At 44.5% G+C, this 13304-nt stretch overlaps 1 protein-coding gene across 4 annotated transcripts in view; it reads right to left on the bottom strand.

Annotated features, from left to right (window-relative positions):
* Positions 1-8007: 8007 nt before the first annotated feature.
* The window catches only part of FOXN3 (forkhead box N3), a 356934-nt gene continuing 351637 nt past the window's right edge, over positions 8008-13304 (bottom strand). For 3 of the 4 annotated variants that reach the window (XM_069465209.1, XM_069465211.1, XM_069465206.1), the window contains one exon: positions 8009-10063. In XM_069465209.1, coding sequence (XP_069321310.1) covers positions 9505-10063 — 559 coding nt within the window. In that variant the 3' untranslated portion in view covers positions 8009-9504. Of the gene's footprint in view, positions 10064-13304 lie in introns of all 4 variants that reach the window. The other variant, XM_069465210.1, reaches the window with a different exon arrangement.

The raw sequence follows: 13304 nt of genomic DNA on the forward strand, positions 1-13304 counted from the left end.
GCTAATTGGGAGAAACTGTCACTTTCTCCATTCTAGATCCTCTATTTCTCTCTCCCTTTCTTTCTTTCTTTTTCTTTCTTTCTTTCTTTCTTTTCTTTCTTCCCCTTCCTTCCTTCTCTCCCTCCCTCCCTCCCTTCCTCACTTCCTTCTTTTCTTCCTTCCCTCCTTTTCTTTTCTTTCTTTCTTTCTTTTTGAGATGTGGTCTCACTCTGTCACCCGGCCTGGAGTAAAGTGGCATGATCATAGCTCACCACAGCCTCAAACTCCTGGGCTCAAGAGATCCTCCTGCCTCAGCCTCCCAAGTAGCTGGGACTACAGGAGCATACTATCAAGCCTGGCTAATTTTTATTTTTCATTTTTGTAGAGATGGGGTCTTACTATGTTGCCTGGGCTGGTCTTGAACTCTTGGCTTCAAGTGATCCTCCTGCCTCGACCTCCCAAAGTGCTAGGATTACAGGCGTTGGCCACCGTGCCTGGCCTAGATCCTCTATTTCTATTAATGTAACCAAACCACTGATTCACATTGAACTCGTAGAAAAAAAGTTTATGAATCTGATTTCGCTCTTTTGACTCATGGAGAGTCAGTTACAGGATGATTCAGAAAAAAGAAAATAATAAATGGCCAGTAAAGATATGGAAAGTAACATATCTTTGCTAGAAGTGAAAATGGCAACAAAGTACTATTTTTGTCTGCTAGCAAAAGTTAAAGGAAAATCATATCCAATACTGAAATTGGGGTTTGCTGCTGGCACTGATGTCTTTTGGAAAGCCTGTGTATAAACAGCTACACTATTGATCATACTTTTGTGTCAATAGTCCAATCGGCTATGTAACCAAAAGAAATTATGTAAAGTTGAAACTATGTAAATTGCCCCATGCCTGAAGACTTTCATTGCAGTATTACCTATAATAGAGAAACTGGAAGTAACTTGAACATGGAAAGGTAAGGGAACACCTGAAGATGGCAGGCCACCCACTGGACAGCATGAGCATGTTGGGAATCGCCAGCGATGAAATCCTACGGATCTGATGATTACAATTACAAACCACATAGATGGATGTGACAACGGATAAGACAGAAAATTTCCTCTAAGTCCAGCTGTGCTCCTAGCTAGCTGTGTTATCCTGAGCAAATAAATCCCTTAACTTCCCTGTGCCTCAGCTGCCTGGTCAATCAAATGGGGAGTTTGGATTCCAACAGTCTCTAATGTCCCTTCCAGTATGAAGATGTAAATAGAATGGACCCATGTAATGAAGAAACCGTATCAGCCAAGTATCTTGTTTTCAGACTTTCACCACCATGCTTCACTTCCTCCATGTTATATATCTATATATATATTTTTAGAAGTCAGTTTGAAATATGTAGCAGATGAGAAAAAATAGAATTCTGGGTCCCTCTCAAATAAATTGCTGTATCTGAGGGAGATTTAGCCATATATACTTCAAAAGTACTTTATTATAAAGCAATATAAGATAGTTCTCAAGTCACAAAGGATACTTTATCCAAAAATGCCCAATAATGGTTTCAAATTAAGGTACTACTTCTATGAGCATTAAAAAACAAAACAAAACAAAACACACTGTTCTGGAAAGGTTTAGTCACACAAAATAAAGGGGCAAACATTTAATAAACTAATTTATTCACTTGTACTTGAGTCTTTTAAAAAAGTGTCCTTATCCAGCTCCCCTTTTGTATTCGTATCAATGAAGAAAAAAGGTCAAAACACTTACGTTGTGCACATGTAGGAGCATTTATTTTCTAGGGGATCTGGAAGTAGGGTGACAAAGCATGAGCTTTCAGCTCATAAACAAAATGGTGCCAGACTCCCTCTGAAAATGCCTTCATCTGTTCAGAACTTTCTGAAGTTGCTCAGGGGCAACAGCATCCCTCCCCTTTGCCCACCATGCCCAGCATCGATGCCCCCAAATGGCCTTCGTAGTCCCTGAGATACCTCAGGGGGAATGTCCTGCTCTGAGGATTCATAGGACTTTGACAGGGCTCCCTCAGGTGCTCTGATCATCTAAGTGGTGTCTCCCCTCCAGCTCCCTTGAGAATCACTGATTGAAATCGGTGTGTGTATGTGCTGTTTCTCGGTGGCCACATCTTATATTCGGCCTCAAGCATTACCCACTTTGGGCGATTACCCGATTCATCAGATCTGGTTGGTTCTGAATGATTTTGGCTCTTCCTCCCAATCAAGTCTCCTGCAATATTGTTTTGTCCTCTGGGAGGTCACACCACAGCTGTGAAGGTGATTGCAACAGTGGGAATGGAGACGGCAGCAACCGGGTTAAACACAAGAGGATGGTCAGGTGCCCACTTCGAGAGCCCTCATTGCGAGGAATTTATCTCAGTGTGACGAGAACAGATGGGCCTGTGACCTTACAGTGACACCATGACCACTGGGGGACAAGGAGCATCCTAGTGAACAAAGACACAGGTGGAATGTGGGGGCCCAGCAAAAGGATGGGGGCTGAGGCCAACTCAGTTGGGGTTATTGCTGCTGGTGGGACCTGTGGGCAGGGCCCTAAAAACCAAAACTGTCACAAAAGAAAACAGAAAACTCTTGAGAACATCATCTTTCTCCTCCTCCGGCATGGTGAGTGGTGCCTTGTGGTCGGTGCCTTTATTCCCACTCCCCTCTTTCTCATCAGCTCCTCGCGGGCTCTTGGGGTGTGTGCGCGCACGCACACATGCGCAGTGGGCTGAGACGGGCATTTGTGATGGACTAGATCCTGGAAGATGAAGGTCTTAGGGCCAGGAATGTCATCAAAAAAAACCTTCAGGACCTGGGATAGGTTGGCAGGCTACAAATTCAGTTTGTTGCTTGACAACTTCCAAATAAAAGGCAAATTTCATCTTACCCACAAGTCCTAAAGCCCGTGGTGGGAGGCCGTCCGCCCACCAGGTCTTTACACCACAGCTGGAACTCTTGAGGGCCACGGGTGAGCCCAGCCTCTGAATGCACATTTGTGTATTTGCAGAGAAGTGTGTTATTTTCCACCAACATGAAAGCATGCACAAGGATGGGTACAATAAGTGCAGCTGAGACCCTACAACCAGACTACAAAAAACTGCACACACGCCCTACTGCAGGTAAGAAATAGAAATTATTTTACTGCTCAGCATTTGCATATGGAGACGCACACAATACCACGTGGTGTTTTTCAATTGATGCAACTCAGTAATTTTTATTGCAACTGGAAGACAATACATCACAGAAACTTTATGGTAGGTCTGGGGAAAAGTGTTATTTACAATAAATGATGAAATAGTTTGTCTTTGGCAATATGATTACATACGAAGAATGCAAAATGCAAGTAAGGATGCTTCCAAAGCAACACCATCAGGTTTGGCTGATTGCGCCTGCCTCCACAATTGTTCCTCTAGGTCAACACAAACATAACTGAACATCACTTTCTTTCTCCTTTATGGTTCTCCCTTTCTATTCATGATATTGGCAGTTTCATACAGAAAATACAGAAAAAAAATTGGCTTTTGAAAAATTATTACTCTCGGAAATTAATTTGGCCGTGTAGGTCTATTGGCCGGCAAAGGTCAGACGACCCTAAGCATCAACAGTAAACCTCTTGGTCTTCTGATTGCTTTATCACTGTTTTTTTTTTTTTTTCCTGTAAAACACAAACAAAACTCAGAAATGTTACAGAATCAGAGTATTAAAAAAATGTACAAGTGTATATGCTTCCCAGACACACACGGATACTTTTTTCCTCTACATTTTCACCATGGCAGTATAAGTAGTGAGTGTGGATGACATAGCATGAAGCTGGTTACTGAATCAGCTATGAGCTCAGATGGCCTCAACACACATATTCAAGAAACATTGCATGTTTAAATAACTGAAAGCGTGCTATGTTTCATCTAAAGAAAAGGCAGGGAAGGGCTGGGGAACTCAGGCCACAGTCATGAAAGGATGAAATGCAATTTCTAGGTTTGATAGGTTCACCATATCGAAGTCTTTGAGAATCCAATATGGAAGATCAATTATTTGCAAAAGGCAGAGAAGGCTGTTCTCAACTCTTGCAAATGGAATACAGTGGAAAAACACAGTTGTATATATTTCAAATAAATAGTCTTGATTTCAATGCTAACAAAACAGGAAGGGTACTTGTGAGCATCTCACAGTCAAGTCAGAAATGATCTTTCACATGGGTCTGATTTCAGAAATACAACAGCAAGATGCAGCACCATAGACACATCGGTTTCGGCCGTTAAAAGATGGATCGGTTTAAAAATTGTGTTTTCCTTCCTTAATTTTTGGTCAGTGAAGCTAGCACTTGTTTGCTGAACTGTGGAAGAATTGCAAGGTCACACACATTATTCATGATAAAGCAACCGAGCTGACGAGTCTGTGCTTAATTCAAGAATAACCAGTAGGAGAGAGAGAAAACACAAGGAGCTAACCACCATCGCTGGTGCTCTCCCGAAGAGGGGTGAACGGGTGAATTCACAAAGGTAGGCAGATCTATACAGAACACTGAATGCCATGTGTAAATCCTCATGAAACTTCAGAAACAGGAACACCACACAATGTATATACTTTGATTTACACATTCCATTACAAAGGAAAAAAAGACACCATTACAACTTGGTAACTGTATTAACTGCAATATAAACCAAAGTCCAGAGTTTGGCAGGTAACTAAAAGAGGGTTATCACTTAGGTTATATAGCAAAAGTGTTGATGTATATTATATATAGTAGTATAAATAATAAAAAAGTATTATTTAAATTAGATCACAGTGCTGCATTATGTGCATAACAGTGTTTGATATAGTATTGGTGGGCTGGGACCTACGACACCAAGGACTTAACTGTCAACACTGGTAAGTCACAATCAAGAGGGGACACAGAGTTCCAATGTTTTCTTTTGGTGGCAAAAATCCTGAAGATGAAAGAAAAATACTTCTCTACAGAAACATAAAAAATAAGTCGCAACATCTGGGCAGCTGTGATCCACCAGAAAGAAACCAGTCCCAACCTGAATAAAGTTTAAAGGGAAAGAGAAATCACACTGAATTGAATCCAATCTCATAGAGAAAACCCTGGCATTTAGGTCACTTGTACAAAACTCTGATTCCTTCTCAAAGCCCTTCCGTGAGAGGCTAAAGGTCCCCGCACACAGTGGACTCACTGCAACTTGAGTCAGTAGCACTTGGTGCTGAGCAGTCCTGGTGTGTCGCAGGACTCTGAGCTGGGCACAAAAGCCATCCTCATGGTTTCTACGCTACAGAGCCCACTGCCTGAAACTGTTCCTCAGGCAGGAGCCTCCAACACAATGGCCTCTTCCACAATGCCCTGTGGTAGTAACTGCTGTGGCCAGCAAGCACTAGACATGTTGAATACCTCTACAAAAAAATAAAGTAAAATAAAATAAAATAATAAAAAAAATCCATTTTTGGGAAAGGCCTCTGGTATATTCCTTCTTAAAAACTCAGCCCCAAGATTGAAACCTGCCACAGATGTCTTGGCTATGGTTTTCTTGAACCATTATCTAAACGTGGGTTTGGTTCATTTTTAGTTTCAGATAGATGGTTTTACCAAAGAACTCTTGAAAGTATACTGTTTAGAGAGGGGGAAGGGAAGTAGGAGCTTATGGTATATTATAAGGCTGGGAAAAATCTATGATGCGAACCCTTTCCACATAGTAGTAGATAAAGATAAAAGACAATTATAGTAGGATAAAAATAACTGTCTATGTGTATATCATTTAAGAAAAAAAGAGTGACAGTCTCTTTCTCTTAAATGTGTCTGAGGGCCAATAGCCAGTAATTGTAGATGTCATGGTGCTGATGTGTTCACCGTTGGTTTCCAAAGCATCTTTAAATATTGCTATAGTTCCCCGTTTCCCCCTCCCCCCGCCCCGTGTGAGTATGTGAGATACTGGAATGACACATGAACCACCACTTCTCCCAGCAGGAGAAATGAAAGCAAAAACACCACACCCCTTAATGGTGCTCAAGCGATCTGTCAGACTAATGGATACATATGCTAGTTTGGAAGCTAAAAGAACACCTGACGTTTTGGGAAGGAATTCCAAGACTAAAGTGAATGACACTTAAGCAAAATATTCTTTCACAAATAGGCTTGTGCTTAAATTCTCTACTGCTCTTGGAGGAGTGGATAAGAGAGGGTGCCTCCTGCCCCTTGGCTTGTTAAGGACATGGACAACCTCATTCCGCAATGAATTCACTACAAACAGCCACATACACATTGATACATTTTTTTTTTTTCCTCAACAGTCAAAATACAAAGTCAAACACAATTGAGCCATTGTTTTGGTTATGCATAATGTGTATGCCTCCAAAAACAGAAGAAAAATAGAAAAAATTACCCTCACTAAAGGTTCCCCAACAAGTCTTCCAGCAGATCCAACGAAGGTGGCAAGGGAGACTCAGGAAAATAACACTTAGAAAGCTGCCTGATGAGGTATTTATGCAAAAAAGAGTGGTTCTGGAGTTAAGAACACACTTTTATAAGATAGTTCTCTATTTCTCAAAGAGATCAGAAAAGTAAATCACACACATTGCATTTTATTCTTTTCTAAAAAAGGACTCTGCCCCTTTAGAAAAATGAAATGAGGGGAGACAGCCCACTGTGGGGTTTGAATTGGAAGAAGTCCTCTGCCAGAAATAGTCCTGAATGTTTACCTCTGCCTTTCAGGAGAGAAGTCTGGGTTTTATCATCTTCGGGGTGGGGTGAGGGTGGGGGATTGAGGTGGTGGTCTTTTGGGCTTGGTCAGGTGACAACACAGATCAAAGTGTTGTGCAGATTCCATAGCTGTGGATGGCTTTAGGGTGTCAGATGTTTGGGAGATGGAGGGAACAAAAAGCACTGCAAAAATACATCTTTATTCCCCTCCATACCCTGAACAAAAATGCTGGAAGTATTCAGGTTCAGGTCATGAATCCGACCTGGTGTAGAGGTGTTGATTTTTTTTCAGGTTCTCTCATCAGCAGCGCACAGGAAGGTAAGTCTGGGAAATGCACCACTGTCCTGGCTGATGGAGCTTCTGACATACCTGGTCCTGGCAGATGGGCTTGGCTTTGGCCCACGACTGTCCCTGTTTAAAAACTCAAGGTCACCTCAGTTCCGTCCCTCTCCCCCCACCCTCATATCCTGAGCCACGGTAGTGGGTGTTTTTGTTTGTGTTTTAAAGCTTCCCTCCATTTGGATGGAAGATCATATTCTTCTAGATATTTCTCTTTGGATCCCCCCTACATACACACAAATTTTTTTTTTTCTTTTTTAGGCAAAGATAACAGGAGTTTCTGGTCTGTGTGACATCATCCAGTTGTCTAAGTTCAGCTCTCACAATCTAGGTGGTCTTAATTCCAGGTTGGTTAGTGTGCTGAGGTGGTAGCAATGGCCGGCCTCTCCTTCCTATTGCAAAATGGCATTGTCGCAATAAAATACCTGGGGCTGGCCTTCCCAACCTGTGTGTCACTTCCTCCTTCACGTGTACCCTATCTCATACCCTCACCCAATAAGGCCCATTAGCATGTTTCCCCTTCTTCTGGCTAATTTGCATAATTATTCACTGTCTTTTTCCTAGAACCAAATCACGGTAATGATTTTCTCAAGTAAGCGTCCCGTAATTCTCTTGATTCTATCATACACACTCACTACTAAGTTTGCCCTCAAATTATTGCGTCATGTTAAACATGTACAGACAAAGAGAAAGGACACACTTCAACAGAGAATCAGAGGGGGTCGGGGCTGAAGTGCACGCAAGGCGGTACAGAGTTCAACCATCCAAGCCCTACCAGAGCATGAAGATATTTTTATATTGCAGAGTAAGTTCCCCAACAGTCAGAGTTTGTCCCTGAAGAAGGTTAAACCTTAAACACCTGCTTCAAAAAACCAAAACAACCTGAAAGAAAAAAACCAAAAAAAAAAAAAAAAAAACCAAAAACAAAAACAAAAGAAAAACCAAAAACAAACAAACAAACAAAAAAAAAAAAAAAGAAAGAAAAGAAAAAGAAAGAAAAACGAAGAAAACCAAAAGAACCTCTAAGCCTAAGGGCTTAAAAATTAGAGGCATAGCCTTTTCTCTATTTTCTATATTTATATGAAAATAATTCATGCTTCATGCTAAATACAGTATTTACCTTACAAGAACTTTGTTATTTTTGAATAAAAAAAGTTTGTTTTTGTGATTTTTTTTTCTTTTTCTTTTTTTTCTTCAAAGGAATCCATGCATTGTGGATCAGAAATTTCTGCTGGCTACACTGGCTGAATGTGGAAATCAGTGATTTTCGCAAGGATGAATCCTGACTGATATGAATTGCAAACTCCATTTTGAGGGCAGAATAGGAATTATTTTATTTTTTTGCCATGTTTTACTTTTTTTTTTTTTCCATCAATGTGCCTTTAATCTTTTAAAAATACACCACAATACTAATGGCAGGGTCCATAGCTTTCTGTTTGTTTGTTTTTTTTCACTTGGATCAAATAGTTTTGACAGACAGAAAAAGATCGGTACCATTATTTCCTTCCTTAACAGCTACTGTGATTTCCTGGACTTGGTCGCTTTTCACGTGGGCAGTTAAGAAGACATAGCTTGTTTTCTGCATCAGTTTTCTCTTATTGTCCTTTGTGTGTGTGTGTGTACATGTGTGTATGCATTGTGTGTGTGTGCGCGTGTGTGTGAGTGCACAGGGCCAACCTTCAGGCTTATGGCTTTTGGAACATTTTCTTAATTTAATATTGAACAGAATTCAATGATTAGCAACATCACTAAAAATTTACCCCATTTCTTCTCATTAGTCACTGACACCTGATGCATACGAATGATCCAGTGTCCACCTCATGAGACGATACCAGGCTTCAGGGCTAAGAAGCACAGAGGACCAGTGGCCGGCCCCTGTGCCTGCCGCATGACAATGCCAAGGGCTTTGCTGGCACAACTGGATGCCTGGTGCCACAAACTTGGGTCTGCTCCTAGGGGGACGAGGAGTTCTTCCTTCTCCCCAATCGCTTTATGTGCCTTTCACTTAGTGAACCCCACTGGATGCACATCCTGACTCTGTAAACCTAAGGGTTGGACCTGAACGATGAGGACTTTGCACACGTGCCTTCTAGGTGCCGAGTGTGTGTTCCTGTGGCATTAGCGTTGACATCTGTGGGTTCAGCCACATGTTCTCTGACAAGCTGGAGGAAGCAATGGTCATTTTGGCTTTTTCAGTTATGTCTTCAATAATGAAAAGCTTTTGTAAAACAGCTGAGTGTCAATATGAGTTCTATGGCTTCAATCTCCTTTAAAAATAAAATTCTTAAGGGTCCAAAACAAAGGAGAGGGGGGCAAATTAAAAAAAAAAAAAAAAAAAGGAAAAGAAAAGAAAGAAAACCAAACCAAAAAAAAAAAAAAAAAAAAGAAGAAAAAAGGAAAAAAAATTGCTGATATTGCCACAAATCATTAGAAATCTCCTGACATGCTGAAACCAAATGGCCGTAAGTTCAAAACAAATCAGTGACTTGTTTTTAATTTTTTGTGGTTTCCTTTTGCTCTTTCTGCCCCTTTGCCGTCCGATTGGTGATGTTATTCAAACAGGACCGAATCCCTGCCAAGTGCAGGAGTGACCCGGCCGCTTCTTTCATCTCCTCGTCGTCGCTCTCGGGGGGCTTTTCGGTGCGTCTCTTTTTGAGGGGCAGGGTGTCGCTGGGGACCTTCCTGGCCTTGGCGAAGTGCTGGCGCTTCTTGTGCTGGGATGCGTACCCGCTGTCCCCCAGCGCATCCTTGGGCTCCTTCTGGCTGTGTTTCCTGTCGTCCTCTTCCGCCTCGCTGTGGCTCCCGTGGCTCTGGAAGCCGCCCTCGCTGCCCTCGCTGCCCTCCTGGCTGCCCCCCTTCGCGGCAAACTCATAGTGGTCGTCGGCCGAGGAGGAGGAGGAGGACACGGAGTCACTGGCGGGAGAGGTGCTCCGGGCGTTGGAGGACTTGGCACTGCTATAGTTGTGATCCTCCTTGGGGTCTCCGCTGACCACCGGGGAGCCGCAGGACGGCTCGCTCTCAGTCCGCATGCGGCAGCTGGTGATGCCATTCCTGCAGGGCGAGGGCAGTGGGGAGGGAGGGGGGACAAAGAGAGGACACGGTTAGACCCCCTCAGACGCAGGCACCCGGAGGCCCACCTGCCTTCCGTGGAGCCACTCGCAGACCCCGGGGCAACAGGTGGCTCTGCTTCGAAGGCAGGATCCTAAATCCTGACACCTTGGTCTTCCCCGCTTGGCTGATATCATTGGCATTTTTCACTCAATTTGTGTGGCTCAGACGTCAAAACAACACTCTCCTGAAGTGACAGCGGTGGAAGCGCAATCTCTTCCATTAAACCATAAAAATCAAGCTGTGCTTGCCTCGCATACCCGCCAACACCGCGGAGTCAGACACAGCCAGACGACGCTGGCTGGATACTTCAGAGAAAAAGGCACGCTCTCTTCTGAGGCTGCTACATTAGGAGGCTTTTGTCAGAGGACTCAATCCAGTGCTCGGCAAAAAGATACCTGCCATGCGGTGACAGCTCCTCACTCACGCGCTCCCTCCCTCATTTCATGCAATCTACAAATATTCACTGAGCGCCTAATAGAAACGCATGACCTTAGGACGTCCACTGTCCTAGGGGAGGGACACGGGGTTGGATCAGACACACACGCTGCCACAAAGATGCTGCAGTCTGACAAAGAATCAAGTCATAGTCAGATCATAGTGAGAGAGCAGTAAGTGACCATTTCCTGAATCTGCCACCTGCCAGGCGCCTGCTAAGTGTGCCCAGGTGATCTGGGGATGTCACCACCCTTCTTTTACGGTGGCTGGAGTGAGGTCTGGAGAAGGTCAGTGACTTAATTAATCAGTGGCACAGCGGGGACTGGAACCAAAGTCTGACTCTCAAGGTTGAGCTCTTAGCATCATCGTTATACCGACTCTCCTTGGTGGCTTCCCTAGAACGAGGTCCCTGCTACACATTCCTATCAGGCCTCTGTAGCACTCAACAGACCTGATCACTTTGTGTCTTTATGTCTGGGCAATGCACTGACCTCCCTCGTGTTGCCTTCTTGGCAAAGTGAATAGTAGGGACACCTGCTTCCCGGGGTTGTTGGGCTGAGGACTCAGTTAATGCCTGTGGGTGACTGGCATGAAAACGATGGCTGTGCTGCTTACTCCTGGTTAGGCCACACATTCCTTGTGTCCGGACAGCAGCCACACACCTGATTGTGCCTGGCACACAGCAGGTGCTCAGAAGGGTGGTGACTTCTACCTGGAGAGGACGGAGAGAGAGCACCAGGGAAAGTTCTGCGGAAGATGTGGCACCTGACCTTGGACACCAGGGCTGAAGGATTTGGGCAGGGCTGAGAGATGTTCGACGATACCCTGCTGGCGCATTTCCTGTAAGCTCATCTACCTCATGATACACTTCTAAGAGTCAGGGGATCACAGCCACCCTTTTCCTGCCTAGATGACCCCAACTATAAGGACTCCTACTTTCCCTCCATAGAGAGCACTTCCTACCATCATCATTAACTGGGTGGTGACTTGCTCAACATCTGTGCTTCCCACTGGCGTGCCAGCTCCATAAGAGAGGGCCCAGTCACTGCTACGTCCCAGGGACTAGCTGGCACTGTGCCAGCAGAGTGGACACCCAACAGACATACTGAGGAAACTCAGCAGCAGGTGGGATCGTGTGGCAGAGAGTACGAAGTCTGGGCAGTGATGGTGGGTCTCCAGCGCCGTGACTTACCAGACCCTCCCTGAGGATATGGCACTGGCGGGAGGGCTGTGAGGTCGGAACTACCAATGAGGCATAGGAGTGACCCTCCACCACCACCCCGGTGGGCCTCCAGGCTCAGGGAGACCTCGGTGGCATCTCACACAGAAAGTGACAAGGGAGGAAATAGTCGCTGATGAAAACGGCACAGCAGGGAGTGACGTGAAGGAATCTCTCTCTTCCTGGGCTTCCAGGGCCTGTAGTACTCTGCTCAATTTAAGCTGGCGGAGAGAGTCCTTACTGTAATGTCTATCAGCAGAACGACTGAAGGCCTTTATCACAATTTAACCTTTGCTAGATGCCCAAGAGCCTCATGCTGACCCCTCCCAATTGCAACATGTGCATGTGAACAATGAGGCCCTCGTGTGTTCCAGAAGGTCCCATGTGTACCCTACGCTCTGTGATCCCAGATCCATGCCACCTCCCCCAACCCTTACAAAGAGAGAGCCTGTTTTTCAAGCCAGACAGACCCGTGCTCCTATCCCAGTGTTATTTATTGGTGGCTTTGAGCAGGCTGTTATCCCTCTTGGACTCTCAGCTTCCTCAGTGACCACACTGGGCTGTGTGAGGATGAATTAAAACGCCTGAGCGCAGAGGAAGGTTCTTAGTGGTGCCTGATGGTGTCTGCTCTGCGTGCTGGCAGGTTCCTGCCACTTCCTGCTGCTGGGATGTGCTTACCCTGCACGGCCTTGTTTTCTCCTCCTATTCTGGGCCAGGAGGCACACGGGAACCTGGCGTAAAGTAAGAGTGAAGAGGCCCCTAATGAGAAATCCCACAGGATACCTGCAAACACAGCCCCCAGCTCTGGGACCGGCCTCCTCCACACCTATCTGCTGCGGACTCCTGTTTTGTGGGTCCGCAAAAAACAAGATTACTTTGAGTTGGTTCCAAAATATAATTAAGTGTACAGCTAGCTATTAATAGTTAGTAAAGCCAATGAAAATGAAAGTCTCATATTACAGTTCTTGTGATCTTTGTTGTATAAGATAACTAACGTAAAATACAAAAATAATTAGTCTACTGAACTAGCATTGAACAATTTTATAGTGAACTACACTTGGATGAGTAGACTGGGCTATGTTTGGCTTCTAGCAAATCAATTCAGTTCTGAATCCTTCTTTTTTAAAATAACTTGGGGCTTATGATTCACTTCTCCACAGTGAAGCAGAACAGGAGGCCCGTCTACGCACACACGGGTGGGGAGACGGCCACGGGAGCAAGCGAGTGGGCGACACGGCCAGCACCTCGCGGTGTTCGTTCCTAGTGAGTGGAGACGAAGGGTACGTGACGTCCACTGTGCTTTTCTTTCCTCTTTTTCCGTAAGTTTGACAAATTTTTAAATAAGAAGTTTGGGGGATGGGGAGAAATACACTAGAACCAAAGCAAGAATATTAAATTTTAGCTCCGTACAATCACAAGAGGAAAGGTTTTAAGCCTGAGAACTTTTCTCTCTTTCTTAAACAGGGAAGACAAGCAGCACTAGGGAGGTGCCAAGCACACAGTAGATCCAAACTGAAACTTTCTTCT

The sequence above is a fragment of the Eulemur rufifrons genome, chromosome 2 (genome assembly GCF_041146395.1).
Source record: "Eulemur rufifrons isolate Redbay chromosome 2, OSU_ERuf_1, whole genome shotgun sequence".
NCBI lineage: Eukaryota > Metazoa > Chordata > Mammalia > Primates > Lemuridae > Eulemur > Eulemur rufifrons.